Source organism: Xenopus laevis, chromosome 1S, assembly GCF_017654675.1.
Source record: "Xenopus laevis strain J_2021 chromosome 1S, Xenopus_laevis_v10.1, whole genome shotgun sequence".
In the NCBI taxonomy this organism is placed as follows: Eukaryota; Metazoa; Chordata; class Amphibia; order Anura; family Pipidae; genus Xenopus; species Xenopus laevis.
Window position 1 is genome coordinate 49027197 of NC_054372.1, and position 27950 is coordinate 49055146.

Here is a 27950-nt window from a genome sequence, read left to right on the forward strand (position 1 = left end):
TGCCGAGAGCTGAACAAGGAGCAGAGGAAGTGAGTGAGGGAGGGGCGGGAATCCAGCGGCAGACAGGAGTGCAGACAGGAGGCGGCAGGGGGAGTGCTACTGACTACAGCGAGACCTGCCCAAGGTACAGTCATTAGCCACCTGAGGCAAGCAATGCAGGCGAGTGAAAAGAGGACGACTGCTGAGCCCGCCCCTTACTACTCTATTCACTTGAAACGGGCTCAAGGGGAAACAAGAGACAAAAGTGCAAAGTCTGACAGGGACGACTGTCTCAAGTGACGCCCCAGCAACAAGGGGAGAGAGTTCGGCTGCTCAGCGCAGACAAGTGCCGGGCTCGGTGTATGGGAGCTGGCCGGGAGCTATGTGCGATGAGGCTCAGGAATGGCAGTCTGCTGACTTTCTTCTGCTTAGCTGCTTTCCTCTCTCTGTCCTGGTACGCGGCGTGGTACGGAGATAGAGGTAAGTGGCTGGGACTATAGTGACGAGCTTTTGACTCCCACCTCATACTGTACATTTAACTCTGTGGAGGGGATAATGGGAGTTACAGCTCTGCTACAGTTATTGGGTCCCAGGAAGCCTGTCCTTGTTGGAAGTTACAGGAGCCCAGAGGGTCTCCAGTGCAAGTGTTAGCAGCTGTCATTACTCCCCCATCCTCCCCCGGAGTGGGCTGTTCCAGTGTTGGGGAGCCAGTAGGAGGCTAGATACGCAGGGTACCCACCGTGTGAAACGTGGGTCAGGCCATGACTAAGGGGTTGTTTATAAACAGAGCTATCAAGGGGGGGTTCAAAGCAAGGAAGAGTGCATTGTAAGTGGGGGGGTGCAGAATAACATATGTAGGCTGCAAGTTTGTAAGAAAGCTCAGTAATACACCACAGTCACCTCTTGGCTGGGCACAGCTGGCCTGCTGGAATAGAAGGGAGTATAAAGCCATGTAAACACAAGGGCTCGTTCTAGTGTCATTTCCTTCTGATGCAGCATATTTCTTCCCCATCTGTGTTCAAATAGCTTAATCTAAGCATCAATTATGTCATTAGTGTCCACTCACTTGACTCTGAGTCGAGGAAATTGTAATTGAAATTAATAAGGGGCGAGACTTGGTATTTTTTTCACCTCTTTTCCTGTGTGACAATATACAAAGCCCTGTCTGTGAGAGTTTACAATCTAGGGGGAACTTTAATGGGTATTCATATCAATTATTTAAAGGACTGACCTTTAATGGATATTCTTTTGTCAGCTATGTCTTTTATAAGAGCCCAAATTTAATGGCAACTGATTAGCCGATAAAAATGTGTTTTACATGATATGGAAGCTATTTGACCACTTGCATTTCAAATCAGGCATTTTCAGTACTGTTAAACAGCTAAATGTAATGTGAGGTCTCAGGGCTCCCGTAAAACAGGAAAAGCCCAGGCTGATCAATATCTGGAATTTATCTTCCTGTTAGGCAGCATTTAGTTCTCAATTAACTGATAGCAATTGAGGCTTTAAATGGACACTGTCGGTAAAACTGCAAGGTCCACTGATGCTTTAGGGTCTCAAATAACTAGCAATTTAGTCTTTTATATTAATGTTAACTCCTTGTGTACAGCAACCAGTGTGTGTGTGTGTGTGTGTGTGTGTACACACACACACACACACACACACACACACACACACACACACACACATACATACATACACACATATATATTATGTATGTATATATGTGTGTGTGTGTGTGTGTATATATATATATATATATATATATATATATATATATATATATATATATATATATATATATATATATATATATATATATATATATATATAATACGTATGTGTATATTTATCAAATGTCATGGCTTGCTCAATATGCAGATGTGTAATCCCAGGTCATATGCATTCTCACAATTTTATTTCCCAAAATTAAATAGTGGTGTTTGGGACATATGGCAGCATCCCATCAACAATAAGTTAAATACAAAATAGAGAATGATCCTGACATAGGCATGGCTTGTCTCCCCCTAATTTCTGATCATGTGGTTACACACTAGAACAATGGGTAAGCTCCCTGCCTATGCAGTTTTGCAATCGCTTTTGTATTTAAAGGGGTTGTTCACCTTTGAGATAACTTTTAGTATGATGTAGAGCAGGGTTCCCCAACCTTTTTTACCCATGAGCCACATTCAAAAATAAAAAGAGTTGGGGAGCAACACAGGTATGCAAACACTTCTTGGGATAGCCAAAGAAGTGTCTTGATAGCCCCTATGAGGATTGTCAGCCTACAGGAGACTCTTTTTGGCAGTACACATGATTTTTATGCAACCAAAACTTGCCTCCAAGCCTGGAATTAAAAGATAATCACCTCCTTTGAGGCCACTGGGAGCAACATCCAAGGGGTTGGTGAGCAACATGTTGCTCGCGAGCTACTGGTTGGGGATCACTGATGTAGAGAGTGATATTCTGAGACAATTTGCAATTGGTTTTCATTTTTTATGTGTTTTTTGAGCTATTTAACGTTTTATTCAGCAGCTCTTCAATTTGTATTTTAAGCAATCTGGTAACTATGGCCCGAATGACCCTAGCAACCATGCATTGATTTGAATAAGAGACTGGAATATGAATAGGAGAGAGTCTGAATAGACGGATCAGTAATAAAAAAAAAAAGTAACAATAACAATACATTTGTAGCCTTACAGAGCATTTGTTTTTTTTTTAGAAGGGGACAGTGATGCCCATTTGAAAGCTGCAAAGAATCAGAAGAAAAAGACAAATAACTATAAAACTATATAAAAAAAAAATAATGAAAAGCAATTGAAAAGTTGATTCGAATTGGTTGTTCTATGACATAATAAAAGTTACTTTAAAGGTGAACACCCCTTTAAGCTCGGTGATGATGCTCCTTTGAAAGCCTTTCACCTCTTCAGTACAAACTACTCTACTGCCAATGTTATTGCTGAAGATTACACGGCTGTATTGTACAACCTAAAATATGAAAGCAAAGATCAGCCGTTTAACTCTTATGTTAGTACATTGCCTTGTATGTGTATTGTTTTTTTTTGTTTTTTTTGTACTTGTTTATTAACCAGTAGTGCAATTTGCTTGGTAATAGAAGTTGTAATGATAACATGGCCAAGGGCTTATTAGTCTGTGAATTAAAATTAGGAAGCAAGGAGAGGAGTATGGCACCACTAACATACAAATTGCTGCTCTCATAATGAATGCTAATTTTGGATGTAGTCTTGTGTATTCTACTCTGTTTCCTCTTATCATTTTGGGTAGGGCTTCTGTGCATGGCCTGTTCCTTTACTGTGTGACATGTTTGCCTTTTTTTATGGGCACATATACCTATATCTATTCCAGACCTTTAAACTCTAGGGTTTTAGTTCATATTCATACAAATCTGCATCATCCTGTGGTTAATAGGAACAGGAAATGTGTTTTTGTTAATCAATAGCTGCGCTCTTATACCGCAAGAGCATCCTGATTATACAGAGGAAACTTTATAGTTGTGGGAACTCTTTAGTGTGTACAGCCAGACTATGTCAAATTAGTAGAGGTGTCTATTGATCTGAAGATACATTGTGACTATGATAATAAAGGCAAAGTTTGTTTCAGTGCTTCTTTTTCTGGTTTAATTTGAGTAGGTCAAAGCTAACATGTTGCATGTGCCAGACAGACAAAGAACAGTTTTATTGAAAGACCTATGTGACCTGTGTATTTTGGGTTTTAAGTCGAAATTCTATTTGTTTAGCACTAGCAATTTTTGGATTATTGGATTTCACAATGGCATTTGTAGCCATAAAACCAATGGAAGAAACGGCAAGCACACAAATGGAACATTTTAGTGCTTAGGTGAAGGTTGTGATTTATACTATTATGGTCAAGGGTCAAGTAGCAAATATTAAAAACTGTTTACAGTGGATACAAAGAGCAGAGCCTCATTGTCTGAAGGACTGGCTACATTCTATCTTTAGGCTGAAATTGCAATTCTTTCTATTGTACAGGTTTTGCAGTGCATTGTAGTTCAGCAGCAGACTGTCAAGTCATTAGGTGTTTCTCCTCCCTGTTTTCTGAGCAGGATGGCCGAATGGAGTGGCAGTAGAATAAACTGCTGTCTCTGAATTTGAGCCCCCCTTTATTAAAATATGGTTGTCCTGTTAATGCCTGTAATTTATCAAAGAGGACACTGTGCTGCTGTTGCTCAATTTAAACGATTTTAGAACTTGTACAGTCAAAGGTGAAATATTTATAATGTTTAGGGCAGAGACACACGGGGAGATTTTGACAAATCGCCTCTTCTTTGGGCGACTAATCTCCCTGAACTGAGGCAACTTTAACTCTCCTCGTGAGGCGACTTCGGAAAAGCGCTCTGAGTGCCATGCCGCCAGGGATTTATATTCTAGCCGACGGGAAGACAGTTCTGGGAGATTAGTCGCCCAAGGAAGAGGTGATTTGTCATCGGGCGACTATTCTCCCGTATCTCCTCGTGTGTCTCTGCCCTTAAAGAACAAAACCAAATTCTTTCTATTTCTTTTTGAAATGCAAGCAACAGTTTAGGATGTTATGTTAGATCTCACTCTTGATATAAATTAGATCTAAACTTAGTTGTGATTTGAATCAGCAATAGCATACCTCTGTGTAAAAATCTAGTGTAAACCATCAGCCATTTAAAATTGCTATGTGAAGATATGGTGTTCATCCATCATGGTTTTTTTTTACCAGCTGTACTTACTTACTGCTGAATTTTTCGCCAATGAATTATACAAGGTCTAAAGTGGTGTAATATAACATCAAATTCGGAGTTTGGGGCGGCGTAAAATAAATGGCAAATCTTTCAAGGTGTGCATTTTATTTTACACCGCTTTTTACACCTTTTTTCTGGTGTTAAGTGTTTTACACAGTAAGATAATAAGCCCCTAAGAGTACTACATTCCCCAGGTTGTTCTTGCTATATTTTTTTTCATTAGAGAGATGCAAGGTGTGTGAATCTTCCCCAGTGATGTACGGAAGGAGAGGGAAGTCCCTGCAACTTTTTTTGCTGATGTAACAGGAAGGCACTTGGGTAGAGTCCAAGGCACTTACCCTCATATGTAATTAAAGGCACAAAGTTTGCCCAGGAGCAGTAAGCCATAGCAACTAATAAGGTCTTTGCTTTTAAACATGTAACCAGGAAATTCTACCTGCGATTGGTTGCTATAGGTTACTGCTCCTGGGCAAACTTAGTGCCTTTAATTACATAACAGTTTTAGTCTCTCTTGTACCACCCCAGCCAAAAACAATTGTTATGCATATCATGTATTTTTTGAAGTGAAGTACTCTCATCCACTCCTTTTTTTATTTTTTAAGTAAATTTACAGACACATACAGCAGATTTTGGTGCGAAAATGCATATTTTTGCAGGAAGGTCCATTCTGTGTGTCTGCACACCGGCTGAGGTTGTGTATGTTCATCTGCTTGTAAGGAGCAGATGGGAGCGCATTGGCTTTTTCACTGGCTGCATAGAAAACTCAGGCTTAGGAAAGCCTGTGGGCTACTAGCCTAAGGCTTTATCTAACAGCTGAATATGTTTGTTACTCTTTCAACAGATATAGCAGTGTTGTTTGACTTTCAATGAAATAATTAAAGGGGAACGCCACACAAACATAACTTAAGCTTTTTGAAAAGTAAACATAATTTCAAGCAACTTTGCAATATACATCAAATACAAATATGCATATTTTCATGATCTGCTCTCCTTCTGATCTGTCTGACTACTTTGCTGAACTGGCTGACTACTGTTACTTTGTATCAGCAGTAATCCTGCGCCTGTCATTTGAAAATCATATAAAATGTAGGATTAACCTTTTGCAAGATAAACATACAGTTGATTTATACAAGATGCTGCCATGCAAACAAATTTATAGGATAGATAAAATCACTGAATGAAATGTAGAAAATGTGGCTCTGGTGCTATGGCCTTCTTAAGCAGGCATTATAGATTCTACATTCAGTGGCACAATAAAGGTTTAACATTAAGAAATATGTTAAGCCTTATATATATTTTTTTTTCAAGGCAGTATTTGTCTGTTTGGTATAGATCCTCTTTTTAAGAAATTACAGTATAACCCTGAATTTTTGTCCCCGGTTTTTACGTTTTCCCGCCTTTTAAGCTGTTGTTTTGCAGTCCCGCCAATTTTAATGCTTTGCTATGGGCTCTATTCCTGTGTTTTACGTTTCCATTTCCCACATTTTGTGTAGTTTTTATTGCTTAATTTTAAGCTCAAAAAATGGCTAACATTAGGAGTTAAAAGTTACAATGTATCTTGCGATTGCAGATGCCATATTAGATCTTTTGCACCATTATCACCTCATATTTCACACTGCGCATGTACGCCTGTCCTGGAGCTTACAAAATATTGCGAGAGTTGCGCAAGCACAGGGGAATTTGTAACTACTCCATTAAAACCTATGTATAAGGTGCGGATTCTGCTTAAAGGGTACAGATTTTTGTTTTAGAATTTGGAATACTTTACATATAAGTGGCTTTAATACATTTCTCTTATTTTAAATTTTCCCGGATTTTACATGTTTTTCCCTGGTCCCCTGAAAAACAGGATTCCACTGTAGATCAAAAACAAAAGTGTCAGTCTACCAGATTCTATGATCTGTGACAAGTTAACTGCAAACATTATATTTCAGTTCTTTTACAAGCTCTATGCAAATCCAGTAGTATTCCTCAAATTTTATAAATAGCACTATACTTTTGAATATTTATGTACGCAAACGCATCTGGCTAGTTTGGCTTACCAGTATACTACAGTGAGAATTAAAAAAAACAATATTTTGCTTTTGTGTCACTGCAAAATGAGATTACAGCAACCTGTTGGTCTTATTTTTGAGAAACCATACTAACCCCCAAATGTAATAAATGGCATAATGTTTGCCCAGGAGCAATAACCCATAGCCACCAATAAGATGTCTGCTTTTAAACAGGTGACCAGTAAATGCTACCTGCTGATTGGTTGCTATGGGTTACTGCACCAGGGCAAACTTAGTGCCTTTTATTACATAACCCCAAGTATTATATCAGGAGTGCCCAAAAAGTAGATTGGGATCTACCAACAAACAGTTTGACTAAGTTTCCCTGCTGTTTCATTCAGATATTTATTATGTTAAGGTTACATAAGAAATAGTTGTTTGTCAAATATAGCAATATACATTGTCTCAGAAATCAATACAATATTGAAGTAATATTTTCCATGAAACCGAATACTAACAATGCTTTATGGATGTAGATGATAATGGGACAGCATCACTAGAGGTAGACCCTGCATTAGTAAAGTATGGACACTCCTGTATTATATAGTTCAAGGAACTCCAACCTATTTTACCTGTGAGCCACACTCAAATGCAAAAGGAGTTGGGGAGCAACACAAGCATTAGGGGGTGCAAAATAAGGGCTGTGATTGGCTGTTGGTAGCCCCTATGTGGACTGGCAGCCTACAGGAGGCTCTGTTTGTTGCACACCTGTTTTTTTTTGCAACCAAAATTTGCCTCCAATCCAGGAATTCAAAAAATAAGCAGTGTACACCAGCTCTGTGAATGGGGTGTGTCCTAGGTGGAAAGTACAAAAAATGGAAATGTACTCCTGGGACGTTCTTCTTTACAAGCGATAAGTTAAAGGATCCAGTATAAAGCTTTCACAAAGCATTGTACATTAGAGTTTTTTTCCCTATAGAATTCTGCCTTTTTGGTTTAAATGACATCTTGTGTAAAACGAAGTAACTTTATACAATAGGACAATCCTTTGTAAGAGATCGTACACCAACTGGAACCCTTTGTCAGCTACAGATTCTTCAGTTAATAAATTATGCATTAGCTACAGGATTGTCATTTCAAGATTGACTTTTTCCTACAGTGATGTCGTCAAAGTGACACTGGCACTTTCCTATGAAAACCAATAGGAGTTTGTTTGTATTACTTGGAATGTGGGGCCTCAACGTTCAGTTTTTCTACAAATTTTCCCCCAAGCTGAGTACAGTCACAGTTGTCACGAGATAGAGACACTGGGCTGGGAGCAGTACAATCTTTCTATAGATCAGACTAGAAATATAAACCGTACACCAGCCTGTTGAAGGATAATGCTGCCTCCAGCCCAGTGATAGAGCCATTTCTCCAGCCATATTTTGGTGAACCAGGGGTAGACAGGAGAGACTGCTGCCTATGGGGGCTATTGCCTCCCAAAATAAAGAACAAATTTCTCCTCCAGCCACCCTGACTTACTCTAAGTTCTTGAAAGGGGAAACAGGAGTTTGTATGTTGGTGAATGAGTGGGGGGGCTGGGGTAGCAAGTACAGATGGGAAGGAAGGGTGACAAAGGTAGCATCTTAGCAAAGCCAATTATCACTATTGTCTATTGTTTAGCCTTGACAAGTAGCTCTTTGTGTCTTCACCCTTGGGGTAATGTCACAAATGTCACATATAACATAAAACACGACAAGGTGTGGTGTAATTATTGTCCACTGTTGCTTTAGCAACTCAAATTGCGCTCTTGACTCTTTGCTGATTTGATTCTTTGTAATTGCCTTGGTCACTGTTGTGTCCGGCTTTCACATAAGAAGCACGACTCATTTAGTGAGGCCATTGCAGAGTTCTTTTGAGTTGAGTCATGTATCAGAAGATGTCTATCTTAATGAAAAACACTAACACGTTGTTGGTGCAAAACACTGTAGATAACTAGTCCATGCTCCAGGCTTTTTTTCGTCCAGGTATTTTAAAAAAGTCAGACCGAACTACAATCAATGATTTAACCTTATCTATTATTAAAATTCTCGATTTAATTGGATCGGGGAAAAACTCGATAAACCAAAAACCTTTTTTTCCTGAATCACTGGATTTTTTTTTTTTTTTTTTTTTTTTTTTTTACAATTTTCAGATTTCTACCCAAAATAGTAGGTAATGGTTAATTCCAGCGCAGACCACAGAAAATTCCAAATAGGATAGAGACCTCTCTCCCATTGACTTATATACAACCTTGGCAGGTCTAAGATGGTGAATTTTCGGATTCAAACTTTTTGCAGCATCTGGCTTTAATAAATCCCACCAATATAAATTCATGCAGCTTTGGTACCATCAAGTACAAGCTACTGCTTTATTATTACAGAGAAAAATGAATAATTTTTTAAAAATTAAAATAGATAGGAGGAAGCCTTAATGTATGGATAAGAATTTTGTATCCTGTATTTTCAAATTTTCAAAAGAGTTCGTGTTAGAAGTAACTTTTGTGGTTTGATGTATACACTTATATTTGGAGTGAATCTGGAACTATGTCCTTTTTTTTTTTTTTTTTTTTTTTTTTTTTGGGATGTCTTTCCACTTTAAAACCTCAGTTGGAAATGCTGTTTGGTTGCCAGGGTCATCCATGCCTTGCAACAAGAATATTTTATTCTGAGACTAGATTTTTGCTACTTAACTTTTTCTTTAGACCCTCTCTCATTCATTTTCTAACTATGGTCTGTTTTCTAGTGTAAGCGGCGCCCTAAAATCATTTTAATGGTTTAAATTCCAGACTAGAGGACTATAGAAAAAATAACTGCAAATTGTTTTAAATTACATTACTGGGTGTAACAATATTTATAATGTATTAGTATCTGTATAACTTTTTTGGAAGACATTTGATATGGCACACACAGGGAAATTGCGTTCTTCCGGGCTTATTGTCATCAAATGGATTAAAGAGGTTTAGATGTTGAATAAATGTACACATGAGACACATACCTGAACATATATTTACCTTGTGGCTTCTTATTCATAAGGATTGGGTTACAAAAGGGCAGTAGGATAAGTCTTCGACTGAAACCACAAACTATTACATATTATTTGTCGGCAACAAAGAAATTTGTGACATCTCCTCCCATTCTATGGGTGATGTGTTTTTAACCTTTTAAATAAGGGCCCAGATCAAAATACAGTTATAACAAATGTTTTTATTTTCTCTTGACTAGGCTATATAGCAAGTAAATTTCAGGAAAGCAGAATATTTTTTTTTAAGCCTTTGGAACATATAAATACTGGTTTAAATAGAGAAATGTTGCACATTCATTAACATAAGATGTTTTTTTTTTTTTTAGATGTATTTAGATATTTTAGGGTGTAAGTAGCCTGCATCAAAGCAGTACAGCAAACAAAGACCTTTTTTATGCAGCGAGACCCTGTTTCATCAAATGTGGAAACGTCTAATGGCTCCATAAGGTGGCTGAAAAGCACCCAAAGCCTCACAAACAAACAAGTACTGGTTGGTGTTGACAAGTGTTTCCCTTTTATGTCAATAGGGTGATGGAGCAATTAAGGTAGCTTTTCAGCTGCTTAGAAAACATGCCCAGTGTGCCATTAACCTTGAATTTTTATAGTAGACAATATACAGTCATATGAAAAAGTTTGGGAACACCTCTTAATGATATTCAAGTTGGGGGACTGTGAAGGCCATCCCAGAATATTGTACTTCTCCCTCTGCCTAAATGCCTTGGGTTGAATTCATCCGACCCTCGACTTTAACAAGGGACCCAGTCCCTGAACTGGCCCCATAGCCCCACCGCATAATGGAACCTCCACCAAATTTGACAGTAGGTAGCAGGAATGAGGTGTTCTTTTTCTGCCATGCAAAGCACTTTTTGTTATGACCAAATAACTAAATGTTTGTCTCATCAGTTCAACGCACCTTGTTCCACTCAGAGCGATTTCGTTTTCCAAATGTCGCCCGAAGTTTCCTCGTGAGGCAACTTAAGGGCTTCGGAAAACAAATCGATCAGAGTGCCATCCCGCCGGCAATTTGCATTTTAGTCAGTGGGAAGGCAGGGGAGGCAGTTCGGGAAGATCAGTCGTCCTGAAGAAGTGGAAGTTTGTCCCCGAATCTGCCCCTGTTGGATGGCAAACAGCTTACTAGATTCACATGTAATTTGTTTTCTATAACTGAACTTATGGAAGTGGGCAGAAGGTTTATGTGATTTCAATCTCTGGTGCACTTGTGTTAGGTAATTTAATCACATTTCCAGCACTGTTAAATTGCACACCTATGACTTTGCACAATTGCACGCCTATGACTCAAGTGCAAATTAAGTAAAAAAGTGCTTGACTTCAGCTCAGTACCTAACAGAGGTCTGTGTTCAGTGCATCTATAGTTTTCTGGAGAAGGGAACATATACATTTTCCCGACATTTTCCAGACTACTATTATAGAATACTTATATTAAAGACTTGCTGACATGGCAAATTGGAACTGTATTGTCCCTCATCTGTTATGTCCCCTATACTGTATTGTTTTAAATGTACAGCACTGCATATACAAACCGTAGCACTCTATGTCAGAATGCCAGGGGCCCACCAAAAAAGTGTAGACCACAAGTCAGCTTTCCATGCTATTTTTCCTTCTCTCTTCACTCTGTTTTCTTACTAGGTTCTCCTTACATACTATCATCTATCCTTCCCTCTAGTTCTTCTCTTTTTTCTCATATAGAGATAGGGAATGATTAGTATATAGGCAGTGTTGTATCTAGGTCCGGTGCCTAGGGTGGACCACAGTTGCGGAAGTAGCATTACTGCATGTGACCTATGATGTAATTTCTACTACCAATGCACAAAAAATGCACTAGCCCCTCATCTCCTCAGCTTAGCTGCCAGAGACTCCTGAGGAAATCTGGCTGCTAAACTGGGGGGATGAGGGGCTAGGAGTGCATTGGCAACAGGAATTACATCATAGATCACATGTAGTGCCACTTCCTCAAGAGATTTTTTTTTTTTTAATTTAAAAAAAAAATATTTTTTGGTATAGGTACCCAAGGGCACCCCCTTTAAAGCTGCTAGGCACAGGCACATGTGCTCCTATATAAATATGGCCCTGTGTATAGGCAAACAAGGGAAATAATTAGGTGAGCAGTAGGGACCAATGGGAGCTTTTCTTGTATCCTGGTGGGCTAGTCTGAAAAGAATCCATATGTGTAAGATTTTTTTAAACTAATATGACCCCTTGTTTTGCAGAAAATGGAGGAGAATTGCACGAAAAACAATTTTTTGATCTCCAGCAAAGGCTGTATCTGGCAGAGCAAGAGAACCAGAAGAGGTCTCGGGACTTGGGTAAGGTCCTTGATGAAATTAAACGAGCTGTAGAAGAAAAGAGGAATGCTTTTGAGAATCACACAGGTATGGTTATCTTGTTATCTGAGAAGCACTTCTAAGCAAAATGCAATGCTTGTGCTAAGATATGTGTACACATCTTCATTCTGCTTTTCTGGGTAAAGGAAAATAACACAGAGATTTGTAGACTTTCAAAAAATTACTACTGTGGGCAACATATCTCCCTGAAAGTGCAGCCCCCCCCCCCCAAGTGACTACCAAAGTCACTGATTGGTGACTGACTAGTAACAGGTTAGACAGATGTAAAGTTGTATCCTGGCTATTATATTAGACACCCAGTCACTCCAGCCTTTGTAGATTATATTTTTGGCTAACTAGCTATATTAGAAACTTTTTTTTATTATTATTCTTTACAGTATACCGTATATATTTACCCAGTTTGATTTTTACACTTAACTGTTCCTTTATAGCAATAACATAGCCCATATTACTACTATGAATGATACTGAAAATATTTTTTTTATTTTACACAGCCTATCTAACTGTCCGGTTTAATTTTTACACTGATCAGTCCCTTTAAGGGCAATGGTAATGTCAGAAAATACCTTTGCACTGGTGTAAGAATGATTTGCTTGTGATACAATATAAGTTGTATAAACTATGAAAATTGCAGTTTCAGGTGGTTGATCAATAAAAATGTTTTACTAAGGCAATTCACACTGATGAGCATGGAAAGATATTTTCTGATATATTAAAATTCACCTGTAACATAAAATACGCCCAAGGAATATATGTGTAGTAGGCTTAAATGAGCACCCATCCCAGAGCTCACACAAGCTTGATATACGATATCATAGGAACAACAATACATTTAAGTGTGGTTGTTGTCTGTCTGTATGTTTAGCTTCAGGAAGAGGTTTTTAACAGCACTGTGGTTAAAGCCTTTACTATGAAAATTGGATATAGGATATTACTAAATCATGAAAGCATGAAATAGATCACATGAGATTCAGTGCTTTATTCCAATAGAAGTGTAAACTATTTTGAGTTTTTTTTAATAATAAGCCTGTAATTATATGAGTAAGAGGCATCTGATGTTGATTATGAATTTAATATAATCTAAAAAGGCCTGGAAACCACAGTTTTTGGCAAGGCAACACAGTTTTTCCACTGAACCTAATCTGGCTGGGGTAATGGTTTTTAATAGTTACATAAGTAAGTAGGGTTGTAAAAAGACACGCCCATCAAGTTCAACTTTTTAGGTCTATATATAAGCTGCTTAACTGCTAGTTGATCCAGAGGAAGGCAAAAAAACCCATTTGAAGCTTCTCAAATTTGCCTCATAGGGGGAAAAATTCCTTCCAGCCTTCCCACCGGCTAGAATGAAAATCGGAGGGATGGCATTCGCATCGCTTAATTTTCCGGTCGCCCAAAGTTTCCTCATGAGGCAATTTCGGGCGACAATGGAAAACAAAACGATCCAAGTGCCATCCTGCCAGGGATTTTCATTCTAGCCTGCGGGAAGGCGGGGACAGTTCGGGGAGATTAGTCACCCTGTAGAAGAGGAGATTTGTCACCGGCAGTGTCGGACTGGGGTCCCTGAGGCCCACCAGGAAACCTCATCTCAAGGGCCCACCCCTGGTACAAAATAGTGTCCACTAATATCAAAATTAATATTTTTATTTTAAAAAAACTGGAATGGCCATAACAATATTAAATTAAAATAGCAGTTTCATAGTGCAGCACTCGCTCTTTCTGAAAGCACATGACCAGATGGTAACCATCAGCTGACCGCCGATTTTCTACATTTTCCCTTCCCAATCCGCATCATGGTTGGTCACACAACACAACCACATTCCCAGCAACAACAAAAGAAGATTCCATTGAGCAAAGCGAAAACCCACAGATGGAGTGAACCCGCAGAGTGGAAACTTGTATTTTAGGTTTTGCCCCTTTAAGGAAGTTTAGTCATTTTGCAGGTCAGGTAGCTGCCAGTACATGCATAATCTAGTATGTATGGTGAAACTTGTCTTATCCTAAATATTTAAGGGAAAATAGAGAGTAGGGAATTGTAAATGTGAAATGAACATAAGTACTGTGATCAAGAGACAGCAGTTTCTTTTAATTTATTTATAGACAAATATTCCTGCCAATATAGAATAGATTATCCTGCATTCAACCCTGTTTATTTACCCATACTGCAGGAAGAAATGCCACTCTAATGAATCATTAAAACCTAATTTCAGATACAGTAGCTTGTCAAATCTAAAAATCCAATAACTTTCTCTTTGTAAAATCGCTACATCTGTATGAAAACTTCAGCTACCATGAGCTCCTGTGACACAGGAAGGAAGGCAGAGACAGAGAGAGAGGGAAGAAGGATTTAGTTGCCATCTCTAGCTGTCAATGTTATCTCTAGTTGCTGCTAACAAATGGTGCTGTGCTGATCAGACACGCTGCCAACGGGAGAGAGGAGGACAGACGGGAAGAAGGAGGGAGGCGACAGGGGGTCACAGGGCAACACAGTACTTGCAATTTCATGGTCAAATGCAGTGTTTTAAGGGGGGCATCGGAGGGGAGAAACAAGGGGGGAGGTAAAATGAAATACCAGAAATACTTGACTGTGCTGCAGATGGCGATCGGAGTGACTCCTTCCAATAGAGGGTATGTGCTGATTGTGGAGCTGCTTTTGCTGGAGACTTGTGCGAGGGAACAGGACGGGCCAATGATTGTCAGGGCAGCCCTTACACTCGGTTAATCTAAAGCCGCACCTAGAATTATGCGGGAGGGACTCCGACTCTTGGATTGGCTGCCTCCTGCCTGAAACGTAGAATTTACGTGCAGGCTGCAGCCAGGCACACCGCAGACAGTCCCTAGCAGAGCAGGGTCCTCAGCATGCAGGCAGCTGAGGGCGGAAGTGATTGAAGCGGGCGGCGGTGGGCCCTATGGCAAGTACTTACCGGTAACATTTGTGATTTAATTTAAGTGGAGCCCACGCCGCCCACATATGTGTCACTAGGACCGCACAGTCAGGGGCCCACCGAGGCTAGGGCCCACCGGGACTTTTCCCGGTACCCCGGCAGGCCAGTCCGACCCTGGTCACCGGGCGACTAATCTCCCCGAATTTCGCGTGTGTCTCTGCCCTAATAGTATCTGCCATCACAACAAAACCCTGCAGGGCTTTCCACAACCTCACTGCTAGTGCCGGGCCTAGCTGGCCGGACGCCCTGCCAAGACGGCCGGACACCACACCCATTCCACTTACACACACCCTGCTCATGTAATAGAACAAGCACACACAGTCCCGATGTGGCAGGGGAAGCAAACAGCTGCAAACTAAGTGCCAGGGGACAATGACCAGGGATGAGCCAGGGGTGAGGGGACTGAAAAAGTGCACAAATACATATTTCTGTGCTGCTGTGTACTCATGTAAACACCATGTAATGTGTATTTAAAATGCAATGCTACAAATACACCAAAAAAGTGTCTTAAAGTAATGAAAATATAATGTAGTGTTACCCTGCACTGATAAAACGTATCTGTTTGCTTCAGAAACACTATTATAGTTCATATAAACAAGCTGCTGTGTAGCAATGGTGGAAATTGAAAAAAGGCTATCGTATATGGCACAGGTTAAATAGTGGATAACAGATAACATTATGTTCTACAGAGCTTATCTGCTATCTGTTGTGTAACTTGAGCCTTTTCTCCTTTTAATATCTGCCCCCATGACTACACAGCAGCTTATTTATATAAACAATAGTAGTGTTGCAAACACAGCAGTTTTACCAGTGCAGGGTAACACTGCAATATTTTTTGTATTACTTAAATACATTTTCATTATTTGATGTTACTGTTCCTTTAAAATGCTACATTTGTTTCACCGACTCTGTACCATCTTTTTCAGATCATTCTTTATTTTTATGTATTAAATGAAATTTTAACTGCTCTATCTAGTCCCACTAATTGAATGCGCTGTGACTGCTGCTGGCTCTATTTTCTTCTTTTTTCTGTTTTAGACTAGCTGCAGAACCCTGTGGCTGAGCTTGAGTATTGCTTTTTCAGGGTTGTTCAGCCTAACAGCAGGTTATGATGCCCCTAAAACTAGGGATGGACTGAATCCACTATTATGGATTCGGCCGAACCCTGAATCCTTAGCAAAAAATTCACCCGAATAACGAACTGAATCCAAATCCTAATTTGCATATGCAGATTAGGAGTGGAAAGGGGAAAACCGTTTTTACTTCCTTGTTTTGTGACAAGAAGGCGTGCGATTTCACTCCCCGTCCTAATTTGCATATGCAAATTAGTATTCGGTTCGGCCAGGCAGAAGGATTCGTCTGAATCCTGTTGAAAAAGGCAGAATCCCGAACCGAATCCTGGATTCAGTGCATCCCTACCTAAAACTGGCGTTGCTGCCCTTCTACATTTCTGTAGTTACAGCATCTCCATATGGTTGTTTGAACTCTGATGATCCCTTGGCTTCTGCTAATAATTATTCATGAACTGATTCTCTTTTAAATCTCTTTTGAAAGTGCCAATATTCGTTTTTTTATGTGCAGATGGTCGGCATGTAGTCTGGGTGTCTTCTTTGTTTTCTCTTTCCTTATTATCCCCCTGAGATAGAGAACTTTCAGCTGACACATCTGCTATGGACCCTTTTATTGTCTTACCCCTATTATCTTATGTCGCAACTTGTTTTACCATTAATGATGAGTATTCACCCTAGTCATCCAAACTGCCTACTATCAAAACACTCTTCTTATCTTTGGAGTTGTGGACAAACAGGTTCAACAACTGCAGGTGCTGTGCAGCAAGTTTTATTTTAACACAACATGTTTCAAGCTTAGTGGCTCTTTTTCAAGTGAGCCACTAAGCTCGAACCTTGTTGTGTTAAAATACAACTTGCAGCACAGCACCTGCAGTTGTTGAGCCTGTTTGTCCACAACTCTAAAGATTTTGCATTTGCACCAGCCTCTAATTGGGAGAGAGGCTGTGGCACGGGCGATTAATCATGAGCGTTGGTACAATAATCTCTTTTCCACTCTTCTTATCTTTTCCTATTCCTAAATTCAGTACTTTTTTTTTTTTTTTTTTTTTTTAGGGATACACAAAATCCAGGATTTGGTTCGGGTTTTGGCCTTTTTTTTTTTTTTAGCAGGATTTACATTCAGATGAATTTAAATGCTTAGAATCAAATTTTTTAAACGAGCGCTGTGCATGCATATGTAAATTAGTGTTCGGATTTGGTTCGATGTTCAGACATCCCAAAAAAGTGAATTTGGTGCATCCTTAATTTTTAGCAAACTGTCTCTTTCCAGAAAGTCAAGTCCTACCACATTCACTACTTGAGCTCTACAAGAAAGATACAACCTGCCAGCTTCTATTGTTTGTTAATTTTTCAGCACACAAAATCATTAGTCTTACCCCGGATATCAATACAGAAGTAAATGTTAGACAGGTGGACTTATCTTGATTACATTGTAGCTAATAGTATTTATTTAATAGCATTTCCTTGTGGGAATTTTTACATTGTAATATTTTGCTACCCAATTTTTTACTTTGCCTAGGAAATCTATATATATTGGGGGATTTTTTTTGGTCAGTATATCCTAAACTGAAAGTTTATGAAACAGCACTTCTTTAACAAACTTGAAATACCCAAAAAAATTTCATTCATTTTTTCCTAACATTGAAAAACCTACGTTATATTTTTGCACATTTAATAAAAAAATATTTTTAAATTGGAAACCCTATGTCTACAGTGCTAACAATATCCATTGTGTATAGTTTTGTGGAGATCCCTAACTTGTGATAATATGCCCTCAGCAGTAGAAGTACTTGAGTTTGCTAGGCTAAAAATGTCTATAGGACTTCCAAACTCCCAGTTTTCACCTACCTATCAATGGACAACCCATTAGGGGGCCCGAAGCATGGACAGATAAGCTGCCTACTCAGTCTGAAGGGGCTGACAGAGGGATGACTATATACATGGTGGGAGGATATGATTATTGGTCCAGGTAACATGTAGTAAGTTATGTTTTTTGTGAGTGAGGCCAGTTAATTATTGTGTTTATAATTAAACAGATAAACTACATGGACAGATAACCAGCTTTCTATGCTAGGTGACTTTAGATGTTTCTAGTGGTTGACAATTCAGCTTTTTGGTTTAGAAAGAAAAAAGTCCAAGCAGAAAGCCCTCTACTGTATGTGCAAAATAAAGACTTTTTTTTTAAACTGATTTTTTTTTTTTGTTGTCATTTAAGCCAGGGATTCCAAACTGAGCAGTAGTTTATCTTTCCTCTCACTAAGCCATATTAAATTCTTCTGCACAGTATTGTAAAATGTTTTTATTTTATTTCTAGTTGATGAGATACGATGGAAGGTTTTGAACATGTCCAGCAGACTTTCTGTGCAATTTTCAAACATTTATATGTTCCTGCCTCATCTACAAGGGCATAAAGACCAGATTCGCCCTAATGTGCTCTATGGAAAAGATAGAAATAATGGTAAGCAACATAACATTTACTAATTATGTACATATATTAGCATATTTGTTGTTTTTCAACATTTGTGACTGTTCAGCAGGAAAGTTCAAACTTATTATGTCTTGTTCCCTGCACTACAGGGAACTACATGACTACATGTACAGTTGCAATAATCAGTTTACCTCAAACAAAGACTACCATTTCCAACAGTAAAGACGGATCACTGACATTGAGCGAAATGGAGTTTTGGTTGGAATGGAACTTTTTACTGCTACCTTGTTGCATGTTTTTGTTGCTAATGAAGAGCTAATTTTTCACCTTTTTATATCATCATTCAATTTTGGCCCCAGGCAGGCTAGGCTAACTTTACGAGCACTTGTCACTGCAAAAAGTGGACTATACAATCTTTCACAAATCTTACATTTTTATTGTAGCCAGGATTCAGGGCCAGATTTACATAGCAGACATCCTTAGGCTCTCTGCTGTCATCACCCCTGTTCCTTCCCCTACCTTTGTGAACGTGCACTAATTTTCAGCATTGGGTTCAGAGTACTGGGGATTGGTGCACAGGAACTATTGTATCTCCAGGAAATCCCTAGTGCTACCGAATCAATGCGGGTGTGGTTGAGTGGCATGCCACCCCCCTAAAATTTTGAGTCCTGGAGTCCCCAAATCCAGGCCTGACAGGATCAGCAATTTACAGAATTACACAATTAACACCCATAATCTATTGGAACTTCTGCAATCTGGTTTCCGGCCTGCCCACTCTTCTGAAGCTGCCTAGTGCAGAGTTACAAATGATCTTCAGGTTGCCAAAAGTCACTTTTCTATCCTAATCTGCCTTGACTTATCTGCATTTCACCACTCCCTCTTGATGCAAATTTTGTATTTGCTGGGTATCCATAATCAGGCTGCATTCTGGCTCTCTCCCCTGCATGCATAAGTAGCATTATTTAAATAAAAAAAAAAATCATGTGCTTCTTACTGGCCCCCTGCATTGAGAGTGTGCTCATGGTGTGGAGTTCACAGCACTAAGTGGGGCCCTAGTTCTGAAAAAAGTGCTCTGTTAGCCCACAAGTCTGTTTTCTATGGAAAATATTATCCAGCTTTATGGTATAAAGAAAAAAAAAATTATATTCACAAATATGGTTGATTATGCCCAAGACTGTAGTGTGCATGAATGTTTTTACTGGAAGAAAAGGGTAGAAGCATTTTAAGATGATAACTGTACCTATATGACATATTTATTGGTTATTCCCATTGATTGTACATAAAAAAGATTCAAAGAGAAGGGAAGCTAAATATTCCTCCTCTTTCTGGATCTTCTCTATGTTCTGGCTGGTGCACATGTGCACATTGCTCTGAAGCAAAAAGCTGGCTCTTCACTCAACTGCACATGTGCACACAGCCCAGGTCCATAGAGAAGATCGAAGAAGTGTAAAAAGATCACATGACCATCCTACAGCTTTCTGCAGTGGCCTTGGGTCTCAGATAAGCAATTATAATCACTGGGGCTGCCTAATATTTGGCACCTCCCAATGATTATACCTTTCCGTTTTTAACTTTTCTTTATATATTTCTTAGGCAAATGTATTGACAGAATTTTGTCAGATCAAAACTGTATGCCGATGTTTCACATATATAATACTAATTCACTTTAATTTTAATTCAACTTTTCTACTTTTAATACACCAAACATAATTCACAACTAAAAGGTAGTGAAGGGGTTAAAAGTGTGTATGCATTTTGAGGGATGGGGTTGAAATTATTATTTTGCTAATTGGGTTATGCGTGCATGTATTAAGGGTTTTGTTAAATGGTGAAACACATTAGCTATGTCTCCTTTGCTTCCTTTGATGTATTCATATTTATTCATGAGTGAATGTCCTTGTAGTTAGCATGGTCCTGGGAAACTGGCTAAACAAGCAAGTGTACTGTTCTTACTTTCTAGGTGTGGCAAATCTAAACTTCAGAGATTTATCCTACAAGAAGAGCTATTCTGTTTCCCTTGAAAGAATAACAAAGACGTCTCCTTGTGCAGGGCATAGTGTGGTATAACATGTAGTTACTTGCAGTGCAATGCATGTTTGAAGAATGTGGAAATTTAAAGCAGTTGAAATTGTGTCACACAGAGCAAACTGGACTAGCAAGTAAATCCAGACCCTCGTTGAACTTCATGACTCTGTGAATATTTTAATACTGTTGATAACAGTGCCATTATTGGCCATTCAAATAAACATAAATTGTTATCTTAATATAGGGGGACATTATTTTCAATAGCCTACTCTTTTACACAACAACTTTTGAGCAGCATGTATTTTGCTGTTTTGCTCTGCATTTGTTGAATGATGGGTCAGGTCAGCAAGTGTATTTTAGGGCTCTAGTAGGACATAGACAACCCCCCCATTGATAGGCACCATGCATCACCCCATTGCATAAAGAAAGAATGTGTTAAGAAAACATCTTTCATGTATTATCAGCTCACTGTTCTTATTGTGTGTTTTGTGTATTGGGAATGTGACACAGCCCATGGCAGGTTTGAATATCCTGTAAGGTGAGGTTCTTACCCAAAGGGTCTTGGAATGAGGACCAGCTCGTAGGCGGCCAAATCGGTCCGAGGTCTACAAGGTCCAGTCAGCTTTACATTGACAAACATTTAACAAATCATCCTGTGATGCTGTTACATTTGATCTTCGCAGATTGAAAATGTCATCTCTTCGTGCACCTATTAAAGAGGAGCAGCAGCAGGCGGGTTAGAATTTAAGTGGACATAAGTCAAAGCCATATTCACTTTGTGTGGCAATATATTATATTATCCCCTGCACCTCCATGTTTCTTTCCTTTCCCATGTGCCTGTAGTGCAGACTTAGACGCTTACATGCAGAGTACAGTAAAGTTTGCCGGGTGACCCCTGGAAAAGGTAATAAACATGGTGACTAGGGCTATGTGTATACTGTATATGGGCACTACAGGGCCCATGCCTGCAGGGGGCAGAGCTTTTGGGTGGTCTCTTGGGTGTCTATACCAAACAAAAAAAAATCCACCGTAGCCCACTGCAGAACACTTACAGTGATGCTGTCTCTTCTTCAGTTGGCATTGAGCAGGCTAAAGCGCCCATGCACCAATATTAAAGGGAGGGGGTTCAGATGGAGGTCTGTTGCCCAGGGCAGCACCAGGCTGAAATACATCTCTGATGGTGATGCTACATTACTATTTTTTGGCGTGGACCACTCATTTTATCTCCTAAAAGAAGCACCGTACCAGTTTAAAAATTGATGATTCCATTCACTGGGGGGTGGCCTAACTTATTGGTACTCTAACTATACAAATATAAGCCTCTGACTAAGCTTCCCTGGTAGACACGAAACGCGTCAGGCCTAGGTTCTTAATTATGGAGAATAAAATGTAAACTTTTTACAATTTGACTCCGGCTCTACTACTTTGTGGGTCCAGACTTGTGTCAGCCTCTTCTGATTTTTCCTTATTGGTACCCTAGTAAAATGGGCCTTATCTACATGCAAACAGTATGTCAGTAAATACATTGGTGGAGAAAACTTCATGTGTGACATGGCCCTAATCGAGGCAAGCTGTTCTCATCAGACCAAACCAGACCCAAGCCTGTAATCTGAATAAAACCTCTAGTGGATTTAACTATTATTGTATAGGCGTTGTCATTAGATATTTGTTTAAAATGAAAGATTCAGCCACTAACTAATACTATTCAGTTGCAGCATGAAGCGATTTAGGGTTACATCACAAATAAATATTTTTTCTTTTATCTGGCAGTTTCCATTGTGTTTGGCATACCCACAGTGAAGCGAGACAAACAGAGCTACTTGATGGATACTTTGAATTCAGTTTTCTCAGAGCTGACTGCAAATGAAAAGAGAGATTGCGTTGTGATTGTTTTTATAGCGGAGGTAAGAAAATGTAGGCAAAGGGACCCAATTGCTGAAATGCTTGCTAGGCAGGCTTGTTTCATGTGTTTATATGCACTGAAAGAATGTTACTTGAAACATCAGGTGAAGTATGTGTTTTGGGAAAAGTGGGTGCAACCATGCAAATGCAAATTGTGTGAAAAACAAAATATGGTATTTAAACATATTTTCTTATACATAATACGCAAGCATTAAAGAGCCTGAATTATTCGCAAAAAGAGATTGTACGACTCATCATAAATTAGATATGTTACATGCCTTTTGTAAGCTTGTGTTTTAAATGCAATACGACTTGTTCCCACTGTTTGCATATAACATCAGATGCAAATCTCCTGGGCACAGAACCCTTGAAAGCTGTGTATTTTGACTGTTAAACTTATGAGTTACCAGCTGCACCAAACTGCAGTTTATCATATGTTTTATGCAAGTGTGAATTCCTTCAGAATTTCAGTGCAATTGCGTTCTGGACATGAAACTGCTTTACAAGCAAATACTAAATACAAAAACACCTTGCACAGAGAACTAGTGCACCAAACTGGATACATTTCTATTGTAAATAAGCCATTTAGCCTAAGGATGTGTCCAGTCTCATTGAAAGAAGATTGAAAAGTACAAGGATGCAACCTTACCCTTTAGAAGCATGGATTGTTAAAAGATATGAGTAGCATGGGGCTAAGGGCTATGGCACTTGTAGGGGGTTATTTATCAAAGTCCGATTTTATCTCAACATTTACTGCTACAAACTCCGATCAAATCTGCTCAGTTTTTTTAACTTATTTATTATTACATTTTCCCGAAAATTTGCTTTGCGGGAAAAAATCTGTGTTTTCATGATTTTTTTCGGATTTTTCACCTGAAAACCAGATTTCTTATGCATTTTTGTCTGAAAACCCAGCACACATCAAAAAATCATTGGGACTTCTCCCATTGACTTATATGTAACCTCGACAGGTCTGAGATGCCGCATTTTCTGATTCTGACTTTTCCATCCTCTGGGCTTAATAAATTCAGAATTTTATTAAAAAAATGACGTATTCAGAGTTTTGTACATAACTCCCTTAGTGTATTGTGTACCTGCATTTTTCACCCAGTAAAGGAGCATGAAATGTATCTATGTAGCCCACCTGCCATCTGTGTGCCTAACATATCTTTGAGTTTTAAAGAGAACATCTTACTGACCCTTTCTGTGCATTGTGGCAAAAAAAATTATATTTACAATATGCCCTTATTGTATTTAGTACACTGGCTGCATGGCTGGGTTTGCTTGGAGGTCACTGCCTATATCTGCAATTACATTTACTGGGAGTTTAACAAGAGAGTGCAGATTACTCTTCTATAAAATGTGAAATGTGGCTAACATATTTTAGTGCAGTGGCATCTGCATTTCACATTGCAATCAGCTGGAATTAGCAGGTTACAGAAGTGCACAAGTATCTGTGCAGCCCTGATCCACTCACCATAAAATAATGCATTCTGCATGTATCATGTATTTGAGAAATCAGCATCTCTAATTCAAAGCAGGTTTACTAGTCAGACAAGAAAGTTTGTTCACTGTTATGCATAAGAAAGTCTTGTCTTTGGGCTCTTTTTACTTTTCATTGACTATTCCTAGTTTTTAGCTAATCAAAAAATCTATAACAACAAAGAAAGAAAGTGTTGGAAAGTGAACAACCCCTTTAAACGAGAACTAAACCCTAAAAATGAATATGGCTCCAAATGGCATATTTTATATACTGAACTTATTGCACCAACCTCGAGTTTCAGCTTCTCCATAGCAGCAATGATCCAGGACTTCAAACTTTTAAGAGGGGGTCACCATCTTGGATAGTAACTGTGACACTCACATGCTCAGTGGGCTCTGAGCAGCTGTTGAGAAGCTAAGCTTAGGGGTTGTAGCAAATTATCAAGCAGAAAATGAGGTTGATCTGTAATATAAATTGATGATATAAGGCTGATTATTAAATCCTGATGCTAGTTGCACTGGTTTCTGCCATGTAGTAATTATCTGTATTAATTACTAATCAGCCTATTGTGACATTTATTTTCTATGTGTACTGTATATTGTAAATGGGGCCCTAAGCTCAGTAAGTGACCGCATCACAGAGCATGTGCAGTGAATCAGCAGAAAAGAAGATGGGGAGATACTGGGGCATATTTATAGACACAGATATTTCCTGCTAAAGGGATGTGGTTTCCTTGGGCTTGTACAAAAACCCAAAACATAATGTACAACATTTCTAACCTACTTCTTTAGTTAAACTGTAGTTCTCCTTTGAACTCATCAAAGGGAAACTGGTCCAGTATTGGAACGCAGGGTGTGTCTTCTACGAAGCAGAATTTATCCTTTAGTATTTACTTTGTTTACATAAACCGCACAATAAAAGGATTCTTTGCTTTATTTACCCGTTTGTTTCACTCCTGGTGACAAACTATTTTGTGTTAAACCATAACATGAAAATGTTTTGTGTTCTGTTTCAGGTGAACCACGACTATGTCAATGTCTTGGCTAATGATATAAAAAATAAGTAAGTGTTCTTTACCTTTAAACTTCTCTTCTTTTGCTTTGGATAATTCCCTTTAATAAATAGCCCAGGTTGTTGTCTTTTAACGAGAAAAACAATTGTATATTCATCGGGAGTTATATTGAGATATATATATATATATATATATATATATATATATATATATATATATATATATATATATATATATATATGTCCAGGTGTATATGTACCACTGTTTATAGTATTCTGTTTTTATGTTTATGAAAGGACACCTGTTTTTGAAATATGTACGAATAGATTTATCTAACAGCTTAAAGTCTACTTAAAACTGTAAGAATGATATAGGGCATTGAGTTGTGTTGCTGTGTACATATTAAACTATGGCTATATGTTCATTAACTTGTAGCCTAGAATTCTAACTGTCAGCACAGAACACATGCAAATTTATGGTACATCATGTTTGTGAAGCCCAGTTTTCACTGACCCTCTTGATACAGCCATTTGTTAATTGTGGTATAAAGCATATCCCCATGGTCCGAATGTCAATAGTGCATAGCAAAGGAAACCTGGACATGTCTTTAACCCATTATCCTGTGAGCATGTGACATTTAGTGACCTGATGCAACCAGATCAGACATCAGCAGTGATTCACAAAACCCAGTCCATTTATAATTGATTGTGCAAATGAAAGTTGTATGTGGAAAAACACTGCCATGTTCGGCAGAGGGTAATCATTCAGGGAAGAAGGCAGAAATGAAATTAATTTCATTACAAAGCCCAATTAGAGTGTGTGTTGTAACATCTTTGTAGTAAGGTAAATAATTAATAGTGGTGTTTTTAAAAACTCAAATGTTCACCAGTATGAGGGGGCCATTGGGATCCAACCTATAAGTTTAGAGTCTCTGCAATAGACACATTCAAAGCAGAGAAATGTTTAGAAAATAATGAGATTATTTAATATAAGAGGCAAAATTTGCTACTGTTCAAATAACCTATAGTATTCAATCAACCGCACCATGATAAACTTTGCGTCTTTCATTACATATTGGGAAGCATTTATAACTCATTTTCTGCTTATAGTTTTCCTCAAGAGATAGAATCTGGCGTCCTTGAGATTGTCTCTCCTCCTGTGAACTATTACCCTGATTTATCCAATATCAAGGAAACCTTTGGTGACTCCAAAGAAAGAGTAAGGTACTGTACTGTTTCCAACTGGGCAAGTAACCTTCAGCTAAGTTTTTTTCTGTTAGAAATACTAATACAGTAGAAGGAAATGAACCGATTGTGCCAGAGTTTGCAAAACATCCATTTCATTCTTGAAGTGGAATGCTGCTCTAGTGATATTGATCAAACCGACCGACTATACCAGCCAAAAACATCTCTAAACCAAAAAGCATCAATTTTACTGACATTTAAGACAGTGACATTTCATAAATGACACACAGCTTTATGTAGTATGGCATTATTATTGTAGTATTATTGTGTTTTTTTTTCACCACAAGTTCTCATGGTTTATTATAGTTCTTTATATGTTGCATTTAAATGTTTTTGTGGGTTCAGACTTAAAGAATTACTGAAATCATTCATAGTTTTGGGGCATTCACAAAAAGGAGGGGAGGGGGTTGTGGGACAACTCCAAGTAAAATGGAAGTGCAGCAGCTTGTTTATATAAAATATAGTAGTGTTTCTGAAACAAATACACAGTTTTTACCAAGTGCAGCACAACAGTACATTATACTTCCATTAGTGATGTCTTGCCCATAGACTCCAATGAGTGCAAAAAATATGACACGCTGCATCGTGCGACAATAAAAAAACATTTGACGCCCATACACTTCAATGCATTTTGGCGAAGTGAAATGGGTCAAATTGATCACTAATTTTCTTTACTTTAAAACGCTTTTAATCTTTGGTGTTACTGTTCCTTTAATATCAGTTGCAGTCTGAAGTCTAATACACAGATCTAGGCAGTGGTAGAAGTGGTAATTTAACTTTTTTGTATCCAGTAAAAAAAAAAAGCTGGCTAAAATGGCATTATACATATGTTATGTGTGTACGTCTAAGTATAGGCTGTAGTGCTATAGAGAAATAATAGATTATTTTATTCTAAAATCTTTAAGACTAGTTATTATTATTATTATTATTATTATTAACATGTATTTATATAGCGCCAACATATTGCGTAGCACTGTAAAGTAAATGTGATTATACAACTAAATCACATGAATTACATACATAGAACATATGGAGTAACAAACATCACAATCAATACAGGTACAAAAAGGTGAGGAAGACCCTATGCATAGGCATACAGTCTAAAGGGAAGGGAGTAATACACAAGGTGTGGGAGTGGGCAAGATCGAATTAAGTGGGTGAGAAATGTGGTATTGTATGTGGTGTTGCGTTTGGTAGTTAAGCAGAGTGAGGGTAGGCTTCTCGAAAGAAGTGCGTTTTCAGAGATTTTTTGAAAGCAGAAAGGTTGGGAGAAAGTCGGACAGACCGTGGGAGAGCGTTCCAGAGGAGGGGTGCAGCCCTTGCAAAGTCTTGAATGCGAGCATGTGAGGATGTAATGAGAGAAGAGTTGAGTAGCAGGTCAGTAGAGGAGCGTAGCAAGCGAGTGGGTGAGTATATAGAGATGAGTTCAGAGATGTAGGGTGGGGCAGAGTTATGAAGTGCTTTGAAAGTCAGTGTCATTAATTTGATTAATTGATTCTGAAAGGTAGCAGAAGCCAGTGCAGGGATTGACAGAATGGCGAGGCAGAGGAGGAGCGGTTGCTGAAGTGTATGAGCCTCGCAGCAGTGTTCATTATGGACTGGAGAGGTGACAGTCTCTGGAGGGGGAGGCCAATTAACAGAGAGTTACAGTAGTCTAGACGCGATATGATGAGAGAGTGAATAAGAATTTTGGCAGCGTCTTGGATGATAAAT

The 27950-nt window shown here is 38.7% G+C and overlaps 1 protein-coding gene across 1 annotated transcript in view; it reads left to right on the forward strand.

Annotated features, from left to right (window-relative positions):
• Nucleotides 1–209: 209 nt before the first annotated feature.
• The window catches only part of mgat4d.S (alpha-1,3-mannosyl-glycoprotein 4-beta-N-acetylglucosaminyltransferase D S homeolog), a gene marked incomplete at its 5' end in the record, with an annotated part of 51114 nt that continues 23373 nt past the window's right edge, over nucleotides 210–27950 (forward strand). The window contains 6 exon segments of the mRNA NM_001095836.1: nucleotides 210–459; nucleotides 11997–12158; nucleotides 18458–18601; nucleotides 22367–22500; nucleotides 24997–25043; nucleotides 26103–26216. Of these exon segments, the coding sequence (NP_001089305.1) occupies nucleotides 369–459; nucleotides 11997–12158; nucleotides 18458–18601; nucleotides 22367–22500; nucleotides 24997–25043; nucleotides 26103–26216 (692 nt within the window).